Source organism: Callorhinus ursinus, unplaced genomic scaffold (assembly GCF_003265705.2).
Source record: "Callorhinus ursinus isolate GAN/ISIS: 27379988/994484 unplaced genomic scaffold, GSC_fseal_2.0 scaffold31, whole genome shotgun sequence".
Lineage (NCBI taxonomy): Eukaryota > Metazoa > Chordata > Mammalia > Carnivora > Otariidae > Callorhinus > Callorhinus ursinus.
The window spans coordinates 18,802,588-18,828,211 of record NW_027397093.1 but is presented as its reverse complement, the minus strand read 5'-3'; the positions used below and the strand labels follow the sequence as shown (position 1 = coordinate 18,828,211).

The following is a 25,624-nucleotide window of genomic DNA, read 5'->3' as shown; positions in this document are numbered from 1 at the left end:
TTTTGGAAGAACAATTAACAGTAACATATTTTAACAGTATATTTTTTGTGAAAGTTTAGCTTCAACAACCTGCAAAAGTAGTAAATAATGAGAAAATAAAATTCATATGGATTTAGGCTTTGTGAATGATAGTGAATGTGTGACTGTGTGAAATAGACAAACAAACAGAAGATAGACTTGGGTCTACAAATAAATAATCTTTTGCACATTTTAAAGTAGTATAATGTTAAATGAGAAAATGAAGCATGGATGTCTAATAATTCAAAGTAAAGATACACTATTTCAAAGCGTATATATGCATATACATGCTGTGTGCATACATGCATTTATATGCATGTATGTATTCACACACCCACACAGGTTTCTGTGTATATAGCTCGTGACTACTTAAAATGCATTTTTTTGAAAAGTGCCAGGGCACCAATATTGCACAGGTTGTGTTGGTTTGTTTCATGTTTTTGCAAAATTTTAATGTCAAGGAAACAAAATATTTTTTATCTCTAATACTTATTAGACATAACTTCCCCCATTATTTACTTTTGATCAGTGCTCTTCAGTTTCATCATAGATTCAAGGTTGTCCACATGAAGAGCAAAGACAAGCCTTTGAAGGTAAACCCCAGTTCTGAAGTTTACTAGAATGACCTTGCAGAAGTTTTCAACTTTTCTGAATGTCATTTTTCCCAATATTAGTGAAAATAAAATAAGCAAACAATCTCTCTGGCATGCTATTGTGAGGATCAAACAAAATAAAATATAGGCAAAAGCTAGATTGTCAATAGAATTAGTTCCCTGCCTTCTACTCTTGATGGTAATCTTCTGCTTTTGTTTTTGCAACCACATTCTTTTAAAGCATGTTAGTTCACTGAGGGAAAGTCCAATGTCAGGCTATAGAAGTCCTAGAAATTACAAACTTTTAAGTATGCTGTTTTCATTTGTCTTCATGAATATAAGTTCCTAGAACATTCATGATGTTTCACTTTAACTTAAATTTATAATCTTGGTGCATGTCCTTCTCAAAGTCACTGATAACTGAATCCAATATAGATATCAAATATTATTTTATTACCATACCCGCTCTAGAGGAATGATCTACTGTTATTAAAAGATGAGTAGAAATTTAGACATTATTTCTGCTATGATCATTTTATAGTGGTTTGAAACTCAGGGTCACCAAAAATTTATGAAAGTTTCTCCAGACCACCTATGTTCTATCATACTCCATTTCTACAATTACATATAGAAATAACACTTTTCAAGGCCTGAATTTCTATGTTATAGAAAAGGATAATGGGAAAATGAATATCAATTATTAGTAATAAAGCCATTTTTTCATTGATTTGCAAATCCATATGCATTTATTTCATAAAAATTATGGGATTCAATTCAGAGTTCCATCTGTCCCCCTTTTGAAGTCAGAAAACCATGCTCTAAATTGATATCTATTTCTTACCCAAGTGGCTTACAAATCCTGATTCATTCTAAAATCTGTGGAGTAAATAAAGACAAGTTGTACTGACATAGCATTTCTTTAGCTCAATTCCTTGCCAATTTAATTTCATGCAATTTAATGTACTCTAATTGAGTTTATTCTGACCTACATGGACCTAAAAGATTTGGTGAACTGAGGAGGGGTGTCGCAACTTTGTTTCAAGCATCTTCTACATGTGATAGGATAAATGGCGGGCAGTACTCACAGCTGACATGATGAGCTCTCCTCCCAGGTTCTGGATCTCAGCTTTAACTTGACTGCAGATTTTCAGCTGGTGAGAGTAAAACTTAATCTGTTCCAGATAAGCCAACAAATCTTGTTTGCATGATGGATCTGGACACTAAGTAGGCATAAAAGATAAAAGTGGAAATAGCAAAATAACTAATAAGTAGATCAGAGTGCTTTAATACCAACACTGGAGGTACCTATAAGGGAGCAACTTTATTGTCATGGAGCCCCATTTCTCAGTCCAAGCCCATATAGATTCTGATATGCTTCCACCATTAGAAGAGTTTATTCATGTTTCAACCATAATTACTTCAGCACAGATGACAGAAATAGTAAAGGAATTTTCAGACATAAAAAGGTACATAAAATAATTGCCTTTAATTTATGAAAAGGTTAGAAGTCTTCAGATTGCATTTTTAGGTAAATCTAAATAAATATTTTAAATGCAATTATTTCCTTCACTTAGTTTCTATTAGAACACTCCTTGGGACTCATAGTTCTGCATTGTCTGTCCTTTCTTATTTATGTGGGCAAAAAAACATCTGCAACAAATCATACATTATCTTCTATTATTTTCAGCATTACACATCCTTAGCTATTACAGACAAAAGAAATCATTTGCACCTTAGCTAATAGCCATGGATCTATGTGGAGATGAGAAATAAAGAACATACATGTTTTAGAGATATATTAAACTTCTTTACCAAAAATAGTCTCCTACACTGTAATGTCATCTGCAAGGAACTTCTTGGGAGGACAGCTTTGAGCTTCAACATACCACGGTAAGTATCTGTGGTTAGGGTTAACTCTGTGTTCTTTCTTCTATGCAATTATAATAGAATTTTTTTAATCCCTGATAACTTACTTGCACTTTAAATACATTGTCATAAGGATGTGAAAATATGGACCATAACTTATATGCAAAGGTATTAGTTACACCATTATTTATAAAAGCAATAGTTGGAAATAACTTAAATGTCCAAAAATAGTGGAAAGATTAAGTTAGAATGCATATCTATATAAGGTGATATTAGTCTCAAGAAAATATGCTCAAAGGAGGTGGGAAAATAGTTTTAGAAAGTGGAAAAAACAGTATTTAAAACTTATATGCTATCTTAATCAAATTGCTAAACAATATGTGGTTGTGTTTGTGTTTACAACATACTAGGAAATATATGAAATAAACAAGCATGATACAAGCAATAATTTTCTTCCTCTTTGACATTTCTTAAAATAGATATATATATAATTTCCATAATTATAAAAATGTTGTCAAAACAGCTTTAATTCTAATGAACTAAAATGTAAATTGAGAAGACGATGAAAGACTGGGGTGCCTGGGTGGCTCAGGTGGTTAAGCATCCAAACTCTTGCTTTCAGCTCAGATCATGATCTCGGAGTCATGAGATTGAGTCCCATTTCTGGCTCCCTGCTCAAGTCTCTCCCTCTCCCTCTACTCCTTCCCTGCTAAAATCAATAAATAAATCTTAAAAAAAAAAAAAACCCAAAAAAACAAAAAGGAAAGTATGATGAAAGACCAAAAAACATTCTATGCATTTCTTCTTTTACCTAGTAATTCATAAATTGGAATGTTATTGAAAAATTCCTGAGAATCTTATTCTCTCTCATATTTGCTAAATAGACTAGTCATAGCTATAGAATGTGTAGACATGATGAGAACATACCACTCTTGAGTCAAAGTTAATCAGAAAAGGTAGCAAAGAAATTTCTTTGCTTAATTAATTCTTAATTAATTCTTTCTTTTCTTAATTAATTCTGCAGAAATACTATCACAGCCTGGACATATAAATGAATAGACAGATAAATGTAACCAGTCAGACAATCAGCTAAGAGGATAGTGAGACCTTGACATTGAGGATGTTTCTCAAATTTTAAACAAGGAAGTAAGGGTAAATCCTCAAATCTCAAGAGGATTAAACTGTAACTAAGAAGAAGGAGAAGGAAGAAAAGAAGGACAAAGAGAAAGAAACAGAGGAAGAGAGAAAGAAGGAGGAAGAGGAAAAAAGAAGGAAAGGATTTCCCCCAATTTATAGATGAGAAATCAGAAATTTTGAAAGCATAATAATTTCTCCAGGATTGAAGAGCATATGTTAAAGCCAGATTTTTTTTCTTTACATTTTTATTGTTATGTTAATCACCATACATTACATCATTAGTTTTTGATGTAGTGTTCCATGATTCATTGTGCATAACGCCCAGTGCTCCATTAGAGCCAGATTTTGAACCCATATCTATTTGCTTTTAAATCTATTTTATTTTAAATCACTAACTTAAGAGAATTTGATAAGTGTTTTTTAAAATCATAGAATACTGTGAGCTGCAGAGTTTCAAGGAAATAGAGAATTCATGGGAACACTGTCCACAGCACTGTTCTGAAGTAGAGAGTACTTAGATTTTGTCAAAGACCAAAAACTGGTTATTTAGAATTACCTATAATGATGAAAGTCAAGGCATCTCATTGTTTTGTCATGACAAGAAGTTGATCTTTACTAAGAACTTCCCAAGTGCCAAGCATTGTGCCATGTCCTTTGTGTGAATAATTCTGTTAGTATTCCACCTTGCCATTTTACTTGGGTTTATATCGTTATTTTGCACATTTGCAAACTGAGTCTAGATAAAGTATATGATTTGTCTTAAAGATTTGATTTTACTTTTCTCTGTTTCATTCACTGCACAATGATGTCTCCTTTAAGACATTTATTCAAAATGCCATTTTCTTTGTCCTCACTGAATAATGGTCATATCTATTCTTTGTTCCTATGGATGAACGCAATGATAATCCCTGACACAGATAGTGTTTTATCTGTCATATACTATTCTAGGTGCTTTACTTGGATTAACTCTTTTCCTAATCACCAACTCCAGGCGGTAGGTTCTATCATTATTTAGCAAAGGAGGAAACGGAAGCACAGAGAAGTTAACTGACTCATCCAGTTAATAAATGGTAGAGCTGTGTTCCAACTCACATGATCTGGCTACACATCCCTACCTTCACAGTCTAGGTACAATATCAGTCTTCCTGCCAGTCTTATTGTATATAATAAACAATAAATTGCCACTCTGATTTGTAAATTGGTTTCTCAAATTCACACTCTTATTTGTAAATTTTAAGTAGGAAAGTGTGGATTTGTTCCTTAAAGACCAGCACAACTATACATTTATGATAAAATTGAACTTGCAAAGTAATAATTAGGTTCTTAAAGATTTATTCATTTATTCAAGAGAGAGACAGAGAGAGTGAGCATGAGCTGGTGGGGGCGGGGGCAGAGGGAGAGGGAGAGAGAATCTCAAGCAGACTCCCACTGAGCACAGAGCCTGAGTCAGAGCTCAATCCCACAACCCTGAGATCATGACCTGAGCCAAAATCAAGAGTCGGAAGCTTAACTGACTGAGCCACCCAGGCACCCTTAATCATTAGATTCTTGACCAATAACCAATGTTGCAATTACCTAAGGTTAAGCAAAACATATAGGTTCTCTCAAGAGACTCTTCAAGGCCATACTACAATTGTCTAAAATTATCTAATTCTGCTAAAGAAACAATGAGTCAAATGAGTACAAAATTTGAAGTTAAACTTTTGGAAATTAAAAGTTGTTTTGACCCAGATTCACCCTTTTTTTCCAGAATTGATGAGAATTCTTCATTACCCCTAAATACTATAGCCAGTTTTATAGGTGAAGTAGAAAAACATGCTAATTGGTAAATTCTACTCTATAAAATTTATTAAAGCCTTCTTTCCTTTGACATTTGGAAAGCTTTCCTGAGTTGATTTTGGCTGCCTAATAGCAGAATCAGGAGAATGAATCATTCCTACTTTAAGAATCCTCATCTATTATTTGCAAAACCCCCCTTACAAAATCAAATAATGTTCTCCCTACCTTTTATATTTTTACAAAAGGGTGATAGAAAGAGTTTGGGCCCTAAATTTTAGAACATTCATGCCTTTGACTTTTTTTAAATAAAATTTGCATAAAAATAACTTTTAGGGTGCCTGGGTGGCTCAGTTGATTAAGCATCAACTCTTGATTTTGGCTCAGGTCATGATCTCAGGGGTCCTGGGATGGAGCCCTGTGTAGCTGTGCTCAGCGGGGAATCTGCTTGAGATTCTCTCCTTCCCCCGCCACCCCTCCTCTTGCTCACCTGTGCTCTCTCTCTCAAATAAATAAATAAATCTTAAAAAAAAAATTAAAAGAACACTGCTAGGGACTTTTAGGCAAATCAAGTGGTAGAATATCATAACACACATTGGTTATTATTTCCCAGTTTATTAAGACAGGAGATGTTGACCAGGACATCTGGTCAGTTTTTTAATGCATAGATTTTTTTTTTTTTTAAGTTTTTTAACCCCCCAGGACACTCACTACCGGAAAGCAGATGGCATGTCAGCCTAGGTGGTTTTCACACATTAAACCAGCCTTCACTCTTCTAACAAGATGCTTGGTACCAACACAGAATACATTATTTCATAATCAAAGCAAAAGTAAAAAACATTTAATACCTTTAAGTCTGAATTTTAAGAGTGAATTAGCAAAGTGAATACTTTTAAAGATCTTTGTTCCATAAGCTTCACAAGTCTTTTGCCCATACTAGAGTATAAACTTTATTTAAGACACATTTAAGGGGCGCCTGGGTGGCTCAGTTGGTTAAGCGACTGCCTTCGGCTCAGGTCATGATCCTGGAGTCCCGGGATCGAGTCCCGCATCGGGCTCCCTGCTCAGCAGGGAGTCTGCTTCTCCCTCTGACCCTCTTCCCTCTCATGCTATCTCTCATTCTCTCTCAAATAAATAAATAAATAAATAAAATCTTTAAAAATAAAAAAAAGACACATTTAAAATGACTGCAATTATAGACAGCAGTTTAAATTCTGCTATGCTGGCAACATTTGTTAATAAAAAGTAGTAGGTGTCATTGGGAATTTCTAGAACAGAAATTTCAAGCAATCAGTGATAGCACAGGGCTTGAGTCCATGACCTTTCCCTTCCCTCAGGGTTCATTTCTCCACTTTCTACTCCAGCTCAGAGGCTGTCTCATTTCATCTTCCTTGGGATCATAGATTACCAACGATCCCATCTTTTTCTTCAGTTTTAATGTCTCCTTTTCCTATTCTTTAGTCTTTCAACATGATGTCCCTCAGAACAAAAACCCTCCCTCAACCTTATAATCTCATCTCTCTTCCTGTTCATGACCATGAGTTCCAAAAATTTTACAATGCTGCCTCATTGACATTCTCAGTTTTTGTTCTTGGGCATTTTTTATTCTCACCCTCTTCTTGGACAATAGTACACATTGTTATGGCTTCAACTATCACAAAATACAAAGAACTAAATCTTTGTTATCCAGTCCTGTTTTCAGAAGATACATGTGGATTTGCCCAGTCCATCATTTGTCTCATCATTTCATACTCAACACACATATTCTTCAACTATCTCATTAACCCACTTTGCCTACTATGAAACCTATTTTCCCCTCTATTAACCATCTCAACAGGAATGCTTTCTCTTTTTCTCTCATCTATTTGGTCAGTCACTAATTTGGAATTATTCTACCCCTTGAATCTCAGCACACTTGGAACATTTTTTCCTCTTTGCTATGCCCAATCACTGCTGCTCTTTAGCAAACTGAGGTTTCTATTAGTCAGCCATAAAAAAGAATAGATCTTGCCATTTACAACAACATGAATGGACCTAAAGGGTATTACACTAAGTGAAATAAGTCAGACAGAGAAAGACAAATGCCATATGATTTCACTTATATGTGGAATCGAAAAACTAACCAAACAAACAAACAAACAAAAGCAGAAACTGTCCCATAAATACAGAGATCAAACTGATGGCTGCCAGAGGGAAGGGGTGGGGGATGGGCAAAAGGTGTGAAGGGGAGTGGGAGATACTAACTTCCAGTTTTGGAATAAAAGGGAAACAAAGGTACAAGCCTAGGGAATATAGGGAATGGTATTGCAATAGCATTGTATGGTGACAGATGGTAATTCCACTTGTAGTGAGCACAGCATAAAAAATAGAGTTGTCAGATCACGAGGTTGTTACATTTGAAAATAATATAACATTGTGTGTCAACTATACTTCAAAAAAAGATACAGACAGATAATATACTTTAGTATCTATCTATATCTATTTAACTCCTGAGAAACGGCTATGCATTTATTTTTAGAAAGTTAATCAATGTGGAAAACAAATCTAGGTATCAATATCTTTGCTCAAAATAAATTTCAGGTAGATAATAGCATCAAAATACAAATACTGTCACAAGATGCATCTAGAAATTATATTCTTAAAGGACACGTTAGAATGATATAATAAATGCTTCAGAAGTTTCTTTTTTGCATACATCCATTAGAATACATTTTTGACTCTCATAACATCAGCAGGGAAACAATTCAAATGAGGCTAGCCACTAACAACATTTTGTTAAAATATCAATAGAAATTCCATTTATCAGTTGTTTTGCTCATAGTTAAATGCATTGTATATGATTTGGCTTGTGATCCTTTATCTTGTTTTTTAAATGCCATCCTATCTTGAATTAGCATTGGCTTTCATTATGTTTAACACTAAAATTTCATTTTAATTGTGTTCAGTTATGATTAGGTGGGAATACCCAGCAGATAGTGTGGATATCTTCACTTTGGCAAAAATACAGTGAAGGAGTATTATAGGCTTCAGACACACTACTCAGAGGTAAGAAAGTCTAATTTTGTCCTCTCCTAGTGCAAAACACTTTAGCAGATATTCATTTTATATCGGTTCCTATTCATCTCTTTCCTATTTGGGGATATACAGCTTCTCTAATTAATTGAGATCTATGTATTTTTCCTACCTTGTGAGGTGTTACTCAATTCATCTAATTTAGAATATCTGCTTAACATAATGAATTAGAGTGCAGAGTTGAGGAATAGAAAGAGATGTGTACTAAGAGTCTGGAATCTTGGATTTGTAAGAAGAGTATTTCTCTAACTCGTCATTCTTTTTATTGATGGGTAACATGTTTAAGAATTGTGATAACTAACAACATCCTGTCCTTTAGGAATATACTACCTCATAGAGACAGAATTTGTACCAGAGTTCTACAGAACTTAAGCAATACATCTTAAATGACATAAATGACCTACCATACCATGCCAAGATACTTCTAAAGCCCTAAAGATGTTGGCTGATTGGGACAAGTGAGCTTATATTAGAGTTCTGGTTGTTAAAACAGCTAATAGGGTGCAGCCAGAGTAGTAAATTGTATTTGATTACACACAGTAAACATATGTTCAGGGAAGCAAAAGAGGGAAGAAGGGTGAAAAAGAAAGAAAGAAAAAAGGAAAAAGAAAGTTCAAGTAGATAGAATTAGAAACCTCAATTAATTTAATTTCATTTCATTTTCTCTGCATATGAACTTTGACTCTGAAATGTTAGAGAATGAAACTAAATTTAACACTATATGTAGGTATAGATATCGTAAGTCCATGTTGGGTGCAATTGAAAATTGATTGATGTTTGATCTTCTGACTCTTTAGTAATAAATAGACTAGAAAGAATCATAAAAATTGCTTAAAAAATTTTTTTGAACTAATTAGGTTGTTCAAAATAGAAAGCAACCAATGTTCTAGCAGATACTTTTCATAATACACATAGACACTGAAAATTGCCTTGCTTATTCATTTGCATTCCACAATAAATTTCAGATCTTATTTGCTGCCTAAAATTTTTTTGTTAATCTATCAAACAATATCAGAAGCACAGTCATAGACAATCTCCCCAGATGATCTCTATAATAAGAGTCAGTTTCATAATTCTGTTTTTATTCTTCAGAACCTATTTGTTCAGAACAAAAGTAATTCATTCGAAACTACTATCCTATATGAAGTGGAAAAAGCCAGAGGGTCATCTATAATTTTTCATTATTCAATGACTTTTTCTTTAATCTTCTTTTAAAATGTAAAAGCCATATGGAAGCAAGACAATACTTTTACTTTCTTCCATGTGATTTGGATCAAACTAAAAACAACAACATAATGTAATAAAGCTACATTATAAAAGTACCTGTAGCAAGGTGAATCTGATGCAATTAAAAGAGATCAATATAAGAAAAAAAACTTCCAAGTGACACAATTTTTTGAACTTTTAAAACTGTGCATTCTAAAAGAAACAGAGGCACACTGACAGGAAGTGTTAAATATTCAAAAAGTTATCAGTAAACATAAATCTGTTGAATGCCTTATGGTTTCACTTACTCTACTAGTGCTTGGTCTCTCTCATAAAAGTAAATGCAATAGAATTCTAAAATACAGAAAACTGTGGGTGGATTTGTGTTTTAATCATTTATTCATATTGTATTTTGAATTATATTAGGATAGAGTTTGTTTTTAACTGGAAATACTAAATACTAAAAAGATTAATAAAATGATTATAATGCTTAAAGTAGCAAGATACTGAAAATATACATATGTATATGCAAGAAATATTTAAAAATGTTTGTCTCTGTTAGTATTCTTGTATCTTTTCCCCTCTATCTAGAAATATCTAATAATATACTTTAAAGTTGATCATGTTTTAAAAAACAGAGAATAAAAAGAGTACATAATAAGAAGCAGCCCACCAAAGTTTCCCTCAAAGTATATAAGCAAGAAATAATATGGAATAGTCATGAAGTCAAAAAGAAAAGTGATTTTTTAGCCCAAAGGGAAACAGATATGTATTATGAAGGTGAAGAATATAAAACCTACAATACTATATATCAGTTTGAAACATTGAGTGAATTTCTCAATACATTAACTAAAGAAATTGACAGATTTTTCAATTAAAGTTGGGTGAAAGGTAATTAATAATGTAGCTGCTGGAAGGGGAGATGAACCATGAAAGACTATGGACCCTGAAAAACAAACTGAGGGTTCTAGAGGGGAGGGGGGTGGGAGGATGGGTTAGCCTGGTGATGGGTATTAAGGAGGGCACGTTCTGTGTGGAGCACTGGGTGTTATATGCAAACAATGAATCATGGAACACTACATCAAAAACTGATGATGTAAAAAAAAAACTGATGATGTAATGTATGGGGATTAACATAACATAATAAAAAAATGGATCTAAAAATAATGTAGCTGCTGCCTAGAAAATTGTAACAGAGACATGAGAAATCTAAAAAAGTAACTGAGTAATGTATAGAATTGTTGAAACTAATATAATCCTGTATGCTAATTATACTTTAATTAAAAGATAAAAAATAAAATAAAATTTAAAAATAATTTAAAATTAAGAAAAAAACAAAAAAGAGAACAAACTGTTGGTTGCCCCAGGGAATAGGGTTGGGGGGATGGGTCAAATAGGTGAAGGGAGTTAAGAGGTACAAACTTCCAGTTATAAAATAAGTAAGTCACAGGGATGAAAAGTATAGCTTAGGGAATATAGTCAATAATATTGTAATAACCTTATAGGATGACATATGGCAACTATACTTATCATGCAAGCATTTTGTAAAGTATGTAATTGTTGAATCACTATGGTGTACCCCTGAAATGAATATAATATTGTATGTCAAGTATACTTCAATTAAAAATGCTAAAACAAATAAAACAAACAAAAAAAGGAAGGAACCCAAGTTTTTAGAAATTTTAGCATTTGTCTCTATAAGGAATATATGCTTTCCACATTTTGTATCTTCACTTTAGTATTCCACTATTACTATTTGTCTTAGAATTTTACATAGAATGCCAGAATATATTGTTAACACTAAAAACCTAACATAATAGAATTTTGGAAGGTATTGATTTCTGAATAGCAAAAATAAGAAATCTAAGGTTAAGAAAAAAAATACTAACATTGAGTCTTAGAGCCCATGAAAATAATTTGAGTATATATGAAACTCACAAAGGTTGGTATATTTAAAATAATTTTAATATATCTTTGAAGCTCAAAAACCTAGAAATAATAAAGCACTAAATAATAATAATAATAATAATAATGCCCTAAGAAATAATTAAGCTTCCTTAGAATTAATTTCCCACTACTTGTGTATTAATTATGCAATAAGATTTTTAAATAATAATTTAGGAAAAAGCAATCCAAAAACATAAAAATCCAACTTTGTCTTTATCAGTGTTGCATGGCAGAGAGCAATTAGCACAGACTTTCATCATGTCCATTTGTAGAGAACTCACCTGGTTAGCAATCTGCCGAGCAAGGACATCCATCCTTGATCCTGATTCTGATATCATTTTAGCTGCATAGATCACATCAGTTGTATGCTTTAGTGGTCCTTTGCCCCTTAAAGTAAAAGAATACATGTTAGTTGCAGTGGCTTATGCTAAGATACAAATGCACACACACATGAGATTTGCACCCCCAAGTACTGACCATTCTCTTTACATACTTCAGTTTTGGACAGGCACCAATTAGACAGCAATATTAAATGAAAAATGAAAAACAAAATAAGTCCCATTGTGTTGAGATTCAGGAAATACTGCAAGAAGATGAACTCCATTTGATCTTCATTCCCTGGTATTTATAATAGTAGATATTTCAAAACAAAGGTCTTTTCCTAATTTTAAGAAAAAACATGAGATTTTGGATATTTTATATATATTCAACATTGCATTTTCATCACTAAGTGTACTTTTTATCTTTCTCTTTATAATCCTTTTTAAAGATTTTATTTATTTCTTTGAGAGAGAGAGAGAAAAAAATGAGCACGAGCAGGGAGAGAGGCAGAGGGAGAGAGAAAGGGAGAAGCAGACTCTCCGCTGAGCAGGGAGCCAGACGCAGGGCTCAATCCCAGGACCCTGAGATCATGACCTGAGCCGAAAGAAGACTCTTAACCGACTGAGCCACCCAGGCGCCCCTCTAATCCTTTTTTTTAAGTCTTTCAGTTAATTGCATTTTGTTTTTGCTACATTATATCTTCCCCACAATTAATTAATTGTAGTATCATAGTAACACTAAGTATGAATCTGGAGTCACACTACCTTGGACTGTTTCCAAAAACAGACCACTACTTCTTACCGTTTTGTATAAGTCAAGCAAGATAAACAGCCACTCTGTGCCCCAGTTTCCTTAGTGGTAATAGGAACACATACCACATGGAGTCTTTCTAAGGATTACATGAGCTAATTTCTAACAAGTGCTCAGAACATAGCTTTAAAATAAATAAGTATCCAAAAATATAAGTTGTTATTGTTGTAGTTGTTACTTTAAAATAATTTTGGCTCCAAATGCCATGAAAAAAAGTTGGGTTCATTTATGGGTTTTACAAGGTAGGTAAGAAGAAAGAAATGCACTTCTTACACTTCTGGAGTGGGATCACATAAGGAGATATTTTTTCTATCTTCTCTTTCCTCAAAAATAAATGATTATCTGAACGAATGGAGCTTCCATACACCCCAAGCTCTCCTTTCCCTATGTCCAATTCCTTACCCTCTTCTGTCTGTCAACACACTGTTCTAACTTGGTTTCTGTTCTTTGTTCCTAGCACAAAATGGGACCCTGAAGGAATCACTCACAAAAGTAAGTGTTGTGTTGCTTTGAAAGGAGCAGAGAGAATCAGGGAGGCTCTAGGGAAGATTAAGCCAGTCAGGGTGAGAAAAGGAAGATTCTGAGAGGCTAAAATACAGTGGAGTTAGGAGCAAAGGGGAATGAAAACAATCTATGTCCCTGTCTTATTTACACCTTGAATGGGTCTTGAGAGTAGATGCCCTCATGTGAAATCTAAATTAGATTTATTGTTAGAGGAAATCTCTCTTCACTAAGGAGACTGTCCCTGGGTAATAATAAAAGACAGACAGGATTCATGCAAAGGTAAATGATGAGAGTATTCTTAGAAACCTGGATACCAAAACGCTTATGCCCTGTAAGCCAAAATGGCCCTTTTGTTGCATTTTTCTTGCTACGGCTTTTAAATTCATTATAAGCAAGTTTTCCTGAAAAAATGGAACTGCATGTTTAACTCAGTGAAAACCTGGCCTCAGTATATGCTTATCACCATACTTCTCCTCTTTGAATCTGCTGACATAGATTGCTTTGTAATTTTTTTAAAAATTGGCATTAATTATGACAATGTTTGAGTTGCTCTTATCAAGTTTACTTAAAACATCAGGCAGAACTAGATGTTATGGACATGGTTACTTTCAAGAAAGGCAATGTGTTTCATTATGCATCTCTAGAGAAAGTTAAACTTAAATAAAGCTGTCTAAGATTGAAAGGCAATGTATCAATTTTCCAGGTCTTAAACAATGGCCAAAGGTTGTTTCTGGGTAGAGCGGGGAACACTGTTGTAGCTTAAACAATGGACAATGAGTTACATCCAGGGAATGCAGCTAATGTACACTTTGCTGTCAAAATAATACATTTCCCCATATAAAAACCCTAGACTGATGAAAGGGAAATTACCTTTAGCTTTAAATTCATACGTTGTTATGAGACCACTATCTTAAACACATGTAGAAGTTAAAAGTAATACGTTATGACAGACCACAATTATTCTCTTCTTCATGTTCCTAATTAAATGTATTGCCTGGCAAGCTTCCTACTGAGTGCCAAACCAAATACACATTTTACAAATGATTCCATATCATGCCAAGCTTCCAGAGGAAGCTGCAATTACTGAAACTATGATAAATTTTTAACATTCCAGCCTGAAATGTGCTATGTAATGAAGGCATTTTAAATTGGGAAATGCATTCAAAGGTTGTTTGCTGCCTTCATTTTCATAATGGGTTCTCAGGATCTCCTGTCAGCAAATTGTGTCTTAAATCATTGAGTTTGGATCTGACAGAGAAAGATACCCAGAGGAGGATGGGATAAACTTTAGAAATATTTCAAAGAAACTGGAGGCCGGAAACCCCCGAAAAATAGTGGTTGCAATAATAATCTATTTCCTCCAACAGGAGAGCAGATCTAGGTCTGAAGTAGGGAGTCTGCCAAGTAATCATTAAACTATAGGTTAGAAGGTATAATGGGAAAGGTTGCAATAACCCAGCAATGTTGATGCCATGGAAAAGTTTTTTAGGCACATGAAAAGGATACCTTTGAAACGTAATTTATTGGTTCAACAAAAACCTTTCAGCCATTTTGATGCTGCCCCAACCTTGACTTCAATTCCTCCCACATCCCCACCCCATTTCTGGCATCCACCACTCCCTTCTTTCTCTTTTGATTAGCACACACACACAAAAATGAGATGATGCAGCTGATCAGCAAAACCTCTATTAAGTAGGGATCTGGTTTAAGAAGGGAAAATATCAAACACTTTTATAGACTTATTTTGTCATTTCAGAGACAGAGAATATATATGAAATGATTTGATGTTTTCTGCAACTGATTAAAAACAAAACAAAAAAACTTTATTATGTATTTTGCACTTTGTAGCCCCTAAATTTTTGATAACATAATATTATGGCCTTTTCAAGACCAAAAACTATCCCTTTAATTCTCTTCTTTGGTATTTATATAGACTAAGTCCCATGATGTTGTGGTTCACTTAGTAGATAAATACAATGACAGTAAATATTTTGTTCCACAATAGTAACTAACACATTTAGCATTTTCTGTGTGCTAGACATTATTCTGTATACAAACTGATTTGATCATTATAATAACATTATGAGTTTAGAATTATTATTACCCTTATCTTGCAGATGAGGAAACTGAAGGACAGAGATGTTAAGTATATCTTTTATTAAGTTACACAGGTAGTAACTATTAGAGATGGGATTTGACCTCAGGCAATCTGGCCACAGGATCTGCCTTTAATGACTATCTTATATTTCTTCTAATAAAACACACTAAGACAAAATTAAAATATTAATTTTAATTGTTAACTAGGCTTACTGTGATGATAATTTCACTATACAAATATCGAATCAATTTTTAACACCTGAAACTAATATAATGTTATATGTCAATTATACCTCAATAAAATATAATAAAATAAACATAGGAAAAAATATTATAAAGATCTCCTTAGACATTGATGGCAGTTACCATGAATGCAATAGAGAGAAAAGACGAGGATTAGATCTAGGTGCTGGGTGGTTAAGAGGTTCACCAACAGCGATTTCCTCATGCACAATAGCCTCAAGAAACACATCTATCTCCTAGTCCCAACAAAATAAAAATGTGCTACATTACATAGACATTTAAAGTATCCTTATAGTGCTGGGATTTCTTTCTTCAGATACTCTTACTTTTCTCTGTTACTCATGTCAGTATCCTTCCTCCCTCTCCCACTTTCCTTGGATTCTTAACACCAAACTCAAACTCAGCCATTACATAAGCCATGCCAGAGGGGAGATTGCATTTGGATGATTATTTATAATACAAGACATAGAACTTTTATCTAAGAATCTTAGCTTTAGACATAGTTATTTTATTTAATTCTAACACTCAAACTTGATGTTACTATTACAACTCTACTGAGTAGAGTGAAATGAATATGGACTCAGTAAATACATTTTGTCTGCATCCCAGTTCTGCTACTTATAAGCTATGTAGCCTTGGGTAAATAACAGTTGGTCTGAACTTATTTTCTCTTCGTTAAAATGATTGTGATACTTGCCACATGGTGAGGATTCACAAAATCATGTATTTTTCACAATATTTGGCACATATTAGATGCTCAACAAATGTTACTTTTTTTCTTCATCCCTTTATGAATAATGGTATTTTATAAAAAAAATTCTGCTTTCCTTTTTTATTTAAAAATTATAGTACTTGCCAAACAATATGAACAGACTTGATTCAGCTTTCTTATACCTGATGACAATATAACTCTGTATAACCTTGTTCATAGTATACTTTCATAAGGTTATAAAGTATATAGACTCATAAACTGTGTGTTCATAGTCATTGTTGTTGTTCAAGGTTGTTCTTTAATTCCTTATAAGGAGTCGATTTACATTTAGTGACATCTTTTTGATAGTATAAACCTCCCAAGATAAGTGATTTGGCTCTACAAGAGTACCATCAGAATTCTCTTACTTGTAATTCTGAAATTAGATACAAAAGAAAAAAAAAAGTAATTATCATGAAAGCAACCAAAAACGATGAGATAAAGAGAGGTACCAGACTCAAGCAAGGACACCTTGTTTTTCTGCTATTCAAACATGAAATTTTAATTAGGCACTCTCTCCCTCTGGATGTTACTTTCTCTCGTAAAGTGTTATTCTCAAATTTTGAGGACTCTATAAAAGTCCTTGGAAAATCAGCAAGTGAATAATCTGCTAACAATCATCCTGAGCAATTAGTATCCTAAGAAACCTTTGGGATTCAAGTCAGAAAAAGGGGTTGCCCCATGAAAGAATGAAAATATTGTCTGAGAATTGTATACATATTTTTTTCATTTCTGTTCCTCTTGTTCCATATTATTCAGAGTAGTCTAACTGCTATAACATCAAAATATTTTCAGGACTTAACCCAATAAAATGTATTCCTATCTCACATCACAGGGTAGATTATGGGGTGGTGGGCGATACAACACACAGCCATTTAAGAACCAGTCTTCCAGCTACAAGATAACCTGTTCTCTAAGGCTTCACAGCACTATTCTGGATCTGCTGCATCCACACATCTGACATGAGAAATAAATCAGAATCTCATAGGAGATTTTAAGCATCAGGATAAGAATTGGAACATGTCACTCCATCCCATAGTCCAGAATCCAGAAACATAGACTCATATAGCTGCAAAGAAGGCTGGGATATATATTCTATTTTGGCACAGGAAAAAAAGAAAGCAGGGTTTTATAGCATTTTCTCTGTAAATATTCCCAGGGATGCTAAAATCCTCTACTTTGTTTTTAGCAACTAAAGTCTGTGTTCCCTGTGAAGGTATTTTGGATGTCACCAAGCACTTGGGAAAAATTGGGAAAGAACCAAGGCTCTTTACCAATACAGCTGAAATTATGAGACATATACTCTGCCTGGGCAGAACACCAATTCTATTTTTTGTTTTGAAATGATCACATTGTAGATAGTCTATTATTAAAGTTAAAAATTACATAAGTTTTCCTTTGTGCATGGTGATGATAGTCTTTAATATTCAATCTTGTATTTGTTTATGAAACAAGGATAAGGCTTATTTTAGAGATCTTTTTGGGGATCAACCTGGGGAAAACACTTTTAGTTATTATTGTTATAATTATTGCTGTTGCTGCTGCTGTTGTAATTGTTGTGTGTATGTATATGGGGTGTGCATATAGGTAGTAGGAACTCCCTTTTTTGAACCTAAAAACTGGTTTTCTAAATATATACATATGTGTGTGTGTGTATTGCAATATATATACATATATATATGAGGCATAAATCTTTTTTAGTGTTTTTATTATTTTTGTTTTTTTATTATGTTCAATTAGCCAACATAAATCTTTTCTGTGTTCTTCAGCCCTCAAATTCCCTAATTTACCCTTTACCTGTTAGCGTTGTGTCAAATCTGAAACAGACTCTAACATTTAGAGAAGGATTTCATGAAGTAGCCTTAAGGGTCCCAAACACTAAATACCTGGAGGAAGCAGAAGTAGAATTAAAATGAAGCATTTCCTTAGCAAAGTTTGTTTTTAACTTGTAGGCAAAGAAGAGGCCAGCTAACCAGATGGTTTCATTTTTGTCTTTAATAACACAGATAGACAACCTTCTCTAGTTCTTCATAAGTGTGAAGATTTCACTACTTTTTGTATAATTTTATACTGAAAGCATACATAATAAAAAAGTTTTTGTGTGCTTCCTGTTCCAGAAACTGTTAAAATGCTCAATTTTCTAACTCAATTCTCACACCCAGCATTGTACATCACTCCACAAATTTAAGAGTAGTCATCATATCATGGACACTCCCAGAATTGTGCATATCATAAGTTATGCTGCCTACATGTTCCTAGAATCTATTACCTGTTCCAAGAATTGATTATCTTCTGTTCTAGAATCTATTATCTTCACCCTATAAATAAGGAAACAGAAGCTTAAAATCTCAAAGTCCCTTAACTTTTCTTCAAGGTATATGAATATTAGTTGGTCTAAATTTAAAAGCTAGCAGTTTAAGTCATTGCTACCTTCAGATCCAATTAAAAAGAGATCATGTAGGAGGAAGTATCATCATAGGTTTTCTGTCAGTACTCATCTTGAAGCACAGAAATTCGATGGATGGCTCTGAATCGGTGGAATGCTTCATACATTGTAAGGAAGTACACAAGAACAGGAGATTCCTAGGCATTTTTCTGAGTGGGCTTCTCTTAAAGCATCAAATGCTGTCTATCTGACCAGTCCCAAAAGTGATGAAATAAATAAACTTTCCTTTGATTAAATTTCTTTTATCAGCAACTTGACATTTCTCTCTCTCTCTCTCTCTTTCATTCTATTTGGGACTGAAAGCAGATATATCTAAGGGGGGAAAAAAAAAAAGAAAGAAAGTCACAACTGTGTTTTTCTCTCCCAATTGGACTTTTGACTTTCAATTCACAGAGATGTAGCCTAGTGGCAAGAGTCCAGGATTGACTACCAGAAGTTTTCTAGAACCAAAAATGAAGACATTAATGTTCATTTGAGAATTCTAAAACTGGTGAAAATTATTGGGTATAGGTAGAGGTTTTTTCCTAGTGACGTGAGCCCCATTTTTGACCAATTAAATAAATTGCTTTAATATCACATCTAAAGATCATAGACATCTGAGAAACATTGCTGCTCTCATCTATTCTTCCAAAGGCAAGGACATTCTTGTGCTAACCTAAAGGGAAAAACAGATTCGGGTGTTGCATGGATGTTGATTCTCACTGCCCCCGCTAGCTCCACAACTGCAATCATATCTTGTATCATTTGGTCTCCTAATTCTCACACAGAGTCCTTGTATTAGTTTCCTATTGCTACTGTAACAAATTATCCCAAATTGGTGTCTTAGGACATCAGAAATTTATTATTTTACACTTCTGGAGGTCAGAAGTCCAAAATAAGTTACTTTCACGAGGCTAACGTCAAGGTGTCAATAGGGCTTGTTCCTTCTAGGGGCTCTGAGGGAGAATCCATTCCTTTGCCTTTTTCAGCCTCTAGCAGCCACCTGCACCCCTTGGCTTGTGGCTTCTTCCTCCATCTTCTAAGCACATAACTATAATTGCAACTCTGTCATCACATTAGTGGTTTTCTCCTTTCTGACTTCCTGCTCCTTCTTGTAAGGACTTCTGTGATTACTTCGTACCCACCCAGATAATACAGGATAATATTCCCACTTCAATATCCCCGATATAATCACATTTATGAAGTCTCTTTTGTGGGGGTGCCTGGGTGGCACAGTCGGTTAAGTGTCCGAATCTTGGTCTTGATCTCAGAGTCATGAGATCAAGCCCCACACTGGGCTCCCTCCCACAGAGTCTGCTTGAGATTCTCTCTCTCCCTCTTCCTCTGCCCCACCCCCACACTCTTTCCCTCTCTCTCTCTCTAAAGTAAATAAATAGATCTTTTTCTTATGAAAAAAAGTCTCTTTTGCCATAGAAGGTAACATTCACAGGTTCATAGCATTCACAGGATTAGGAAGTGGACATCTTGGAGAGCCATTATTCAGTTTACCACAGCCCTCATGAATCACTACCAAGTAGTCCGACTTGGCTCCTATGCAGGAGCTACTGGTTTTTCTGGACATAGATCAAATCAGCTGAACAAATTGACGGTGCTCTGGTGGATGCTTCTCCAGCTTACTAGTTTTTTGTTTGTTTTGTTTTTTTTTTTCACATGATCTGTATTATTCTAACTTCCAGTAAAAGTGTCAGGTCCTTGGTTCTTAATGGTTTGCTAGCTGTATGTTCCTTTACTTACAATTCATACCAAATAGTGAGGCCTGGGGAAATTTGGAAACCTGGAAAAACCAGAGTTTCCTGGAGAGATACTTTATGTGCTTGGTGGTACTCTCCTCCCGCACCCCCCTTTACACTACACATTAATTTTAGCATGCTTTTCTTTCCTCCCAGGGCTACACAGGAAACACACACAACCACCAAAAGCACATCAGACTCCAGCCTGGGGCAAGAGGAGGGAAGGCATCCTTTCTGGTGTGGGGTGGGGGGGAAGTTTCTCAGGTGATTATTACATGTTGTCATTTTTTCTTTGGGACCTACAGGCTTTGAAAACTCTGGAACATGTTTTCATAAGACATTGAGGAACTAGACCCACTGCATACCAAAAGGGGTCATTTAAGGAGAACATTACAGTTAAAACCACTTAAGATACCTCTTGCAAAGAATTGGTAATTGAAACTGAAATAAGGGATAAACTTCTCACTGGTGGCTCTCCAGACTCATAAGGGTAGTGAGCACTGACAAGGAAATCCATTTGTATCTTTTCCCATGCATGAGAAAGTAACTCCTCCAGCATCCTCTCCCCCAAAAAAGATTTTAAGTCATTGTTCATCAATACCCTCTCAGGACATAATGGGAAATCTGTACTCAGCACCAACATTTGAAAACAGGTCTTTTCTGGCCTTCCACACATTACTTCTCTGAGTGTGCACATTAATCAAAGCCAGTGAACTGTAAAGACAATCACACTCTCTGACTGTGGGCGTCCCTCTTCTTCCTGCTGGCCTTAGCCTCCACATTAATCATGTACATGATCTCTTCCAGAGCCTGGGAATTTTTTCCAGCTTCCCCTTAAACCACTGTGATATACTGGCTTCTCCTGCTTTTTGAATAGCAGAACAAATTTTATGGGCTTAGAAAATAATAACTTTTTAAATAATTTTTTATTTTATTATGTTATATTAATCACCATATATTACATCATTAGTTTTTGATGTAGTGTTCCATGATTCATTGTTTGCATATAACACCCAGTGCTCCATTCAGTACATGCCCTCTTTAATACCCATCACCAGGCTAACCCATACCCCCACCCCCCTCCCCTCTAGAACCCTGTTTGTTTTTCAGAGTCCATAGTCTCTCATGGTTCGTCTCCCCCTCCGATTTCCCTCCCTTCATTTTTCCCTCCTGCTATCTTCTTCTTCTTCTTCTTTTTTTAACATATGATGTATTATTTGTTTCAGAGGTACAGGTCTGTGATTCAACAGTCCTACACAATTCACAGATGAACATAATATAATTTAGCTTTTATTATATAGCATTTGACCTCCTTGAAGCCTACATACCAACTCACTTCCAACTCTGGCCACAGCCTTATGTTATCCTAAGGTCCACTTGAAGAAACACATGGGGGTGAAAGGGTCATTAACTTAGTCAAGACCTACACAGATGATAGACTGGACAGAGACGCGGTGCAAGGGTCTGGCTTGCCACCAGCCTCTGGCCTTCCTACTGCTTCTGAGAAGAGGAAAACTTCCAATCGATCTTTGGCAGGGCCTCCCTCCCTTCCCTAGTCTAGTTGAATATAGTTACAGTTTATTAAATTTTAAGATATTACAAAGCCTACCATTTTCGATTGGCTTATTCAGATTGAGCATGACTCGATACACACTGTTTTATGCAGCTAGTTTTCATGCTAATGTGCCACTCTTGCTGCTTTCCATTGATTTGTATGCTTTATTGAATTTATTTTATTGTACAGTGACCCAAAGCTGATTTCTTTAAAGTAAAGGGTATGGTTTTAAAATATGAATGAAATAATCTGCTCTAGTTTCAGACACACATTATTTTTTTACTGTCTCCCTCTGTCAGACCTAATACCCAATTATTTATCTAATGCTATGTGAGACAACATACTTAATGCCTCCTCAGTTAAGAGAAGTTAAATCAATATCATTGTAAAACCTCATGATGCAACGTCATGCCCAGCAGTGCGATCCACCCTCTTGTCTGTGTGTGCTGGCCTTTGCCCTAAAAATCTCTTGCCTTGGAATAAAATAGACTCATGCCATACTTAGTTATTTAGACCTGCTTTTATATGGGAGGGCTCAGTTTGGAGGGTCACATGTCACTATCAGACTGAGCTACATTAAAAGGACCATAACCCAGTTTCGAATTTTGTGCTTAATGATTTATTTCTTATTAAACCAAAATTATAATAGAAATGAATAGAAAAGAAAGTCAGGGTTTAGATTTTTTTTTTCTTCCTCTTCCTTTTTTTTTTTTTTTTTGTAATGTTCTAGACTTGTTTTGTTCTTTGTTAGGCATGGGTGCTTTGGTGCTGTCTCAGGAGTGCCTTGGGTCACAGTGTCAGTTTGCATGGGACCACAGATCTCCTCCGCCCTTCTCTATGAGGGGTCTGTTTCATTCAAGGCCTGCCTGTTCTCTTTCTGAAAATAGGCTTCAAAGGTTTCCTGAAATTCTTTTGAAAACTTTAATGATGGCATGCAAGCATATTGAACTTGACTGAGATAGCTGCCTTTCTCTCCTGCCTAGAGCTCCTCCCTAAACCCCCATGGTTTTTTTATTATTATTATTATTTATTTTTTGAAAATATTCCTTGAAATGTGAGATACTGGGTCTCCAACTGGGGGGGGGCATATTTGGGAAGAAAACAATAGGAAACCAGAACATCAACGACCATAGGATAAGATGGTTACTCTGAATAAAATCCAAATTTGTCACTCTCAAGAGGAAGCCCACAGAATTCATTTCTATGGCTTACAGTCTGGGGATGAGTAAGTTTTTTCCCCAATGGGAAAGAATGACATTTTCCCAGAGGCTAAAATCATTAAGATCATTAAGATTGTGACTGTTCCATGGGATCAGTTCCAAGAAAGCTAATACGTTTATGCCAGGAGCTGGCATTCTTAAGACATCCCCTTTTCACATTGAACTTTTGGTGCTTTGAACAGCAAAACATTCATAGTTTTAGCCAAATAGGTTGCTTTGGGGCCTTTATTCAGCCTGCTCTGTCAAGCATAGAATGAGATAACACATATTTTACCTTCATCTCCTCTCTCTCTATATATTTACTTATGTTACATGTGTGCTAATAAATTATGCATTTTATAAAAGATATATAGAAATAGAAATTATAAAAAGATCAATTAAAGATGAAAAAACCATTTTAAATATCTTGTTAATGATAATGGCATTAAAAACAATCTCAAGACACAATATACCCTTAAGGAGAAGTTTAACATGAGTGTTAGAGAATGTAAATCCATTCTTCAAGCAGTCTTTGTGATAATTAATTTTATTGGCCCAGTTCCTGTCAATTTTTTATTAATTCATCATTGATTTTAGCTTTGTAATGGGGCTGACCAATATCTCCTCTTAGGAATAGAGAGAATTGTCAACTCTGATATCTTGTTCTTTGTTTGGAAATATTTCCCTTTTAATTATCTTCAATCCATTTTTTTTCTAAAAATTTAAAAACAGATCCAATTTAATGAAGGTTTAGCTTAATTAAAACTAGTAGCATAATTCATAAATCCAGTTAACCAGGCACACACTAAGTGTGATATGTTGAAAGCTATTGAACAAGTGAAGATATCATAATCAATCCTTCTAGGCTGTAGAACTCTCTTGTCCACAATATGCAGTAAAGGAGAGTATCAGCATCAATCATATATAAAATACTGATAAGAATACAATTCTTAATAATTCTGATAACAAACATAAGTAAAATTTCAAATGTTTTCTTTCCACTCTCCAACAGAATAGCTAACAGCTCCACTTTAGAGATTACCATTTAAACACATAGCTCAAATGTTATCTTTTCCAGATAGTCTTTCCAGTTGCCTAAAGCAGGAAATATATATACTTAGTCCCCCTGACATTTCTGCCATTTTACAGTACCTCTCTTGAGATTGTCATCCCTTCCTGCCTTAGAGTTATGTATATGCATGTCTTAGCTCTTGAACTAAGACTCTAAGCTTATTGGGGAATGGTCCATCGATAATTCATACTTAGGTTTCCCAGAACATCTGGAGGCAGAGAAAGCAGTAGGGAGACAAGTCATGGACTTATGTATAGTTCTTTCAAAAATAAATATTTCAAGAGATAAGTTAATCAATTCTCTTATCCCAGTTGCAAAGAAAAGAATACAAAACCATGAAGTTTATTTTGTATTCTTGCCTCCATTAGGTATATCAAACAATAGATTGCCAGAAGGCATGAAAGAGAAGAACTATAAATAAGAGTATATTTATTTTAAAGGTTCAAAATAAATGTCAAATTCACAATGGATAATCACCTTTAGCATCTGAAAGGAGGCAATGAATGATTATCCTGAGACACTATTTTATTCCAAAATTTTTAAAGATGCACATATGTACCTTCAACATATACTCATGTATAATACATATTCCTTCTCCTTTTCCAAATTAGTTCTAAATAGAAATTATAAGTGGCCATAAGAACATGTTTTTATTATTCCTAACTTTATTGGGTATAAGAGAAGGAAGCATTATGTAAGTTAAAGAACAACCAAAAACAGTTTATCCCTGTAAGCACAGATGCTATAGTAAAGACAACAGGAATTATATTTAGGTGCTTTTTAGAGCAGCAAAGAACTAAAGGTGAAGGGTGAATTCAAATTGAAAACCAGAAAACATTACAAATAAGAAAAAAGTCCAAGGAACAAAAGGACAACTTATTTTTAAAAATAGCTGCTATTTCTAGAAACATGGCAAATACTTGAAGGGCTGGGAATTGGAGGTTCTGCTCTGTCTTCTGAGAGTTCAACCTGGACATCCTTTATAGTTTTGCACATACTCAGTGCCCGAGGATCACCAAAGTGAGATTAATGATTTCATTTTCTTTTCAAAGGTTATGTTCCCATCATTAAGCCATGCACATAACTAACTATGGGAAGGTGTTCCAGGCCAGACTGGTAGAAGTGCAGAGGTTTCTGCTGGGCCAAGTTGAACAAAAGTAAAGGGCAGTCAAATCATGTGCACTGTAGCTTATACTAAGGATTCAGAAGACCATACCTCACTACTAGACAGAAGCCTCCTGCCACAGTCTTGCTCTTGGAATCAAAGTTCTGTATCAACCA

At 34.7% G+C, this 25,624-nt stretch overlaps 1 protein-coding gene across 3 annotated transcripts in view; it reads right to left on the bottom strand.

Moving 5' to 3' along the window:
- CTNNA3 (catenin alpha 3) overlaps window positions 1-25,624 on the bottom strand; it is a 2,007,818-nt gene that overhangs the window by 76,676 nt on the left and 1,905,518 nt on the right. For all 3 annotated transcript variants that reach the window (XM_073878933.1, XM_073878931.1, XM_073878932.1), the window contains 2 exons: window positions 11,897-12,002; window positions 1,697-1,831 (listed from right to left, as the gene is read on the bottom strand). In XM_073878933.1, coding sequence (XP_073735034.1) covers window positions 1,697-1,831; window positions 11,897-12,002 — 241 coding nt within the window. The remainder of the gene's footprint in view (window positions 1-1,696; window positions 1,832-11,896; window positions 12,003-25,624) is intronic.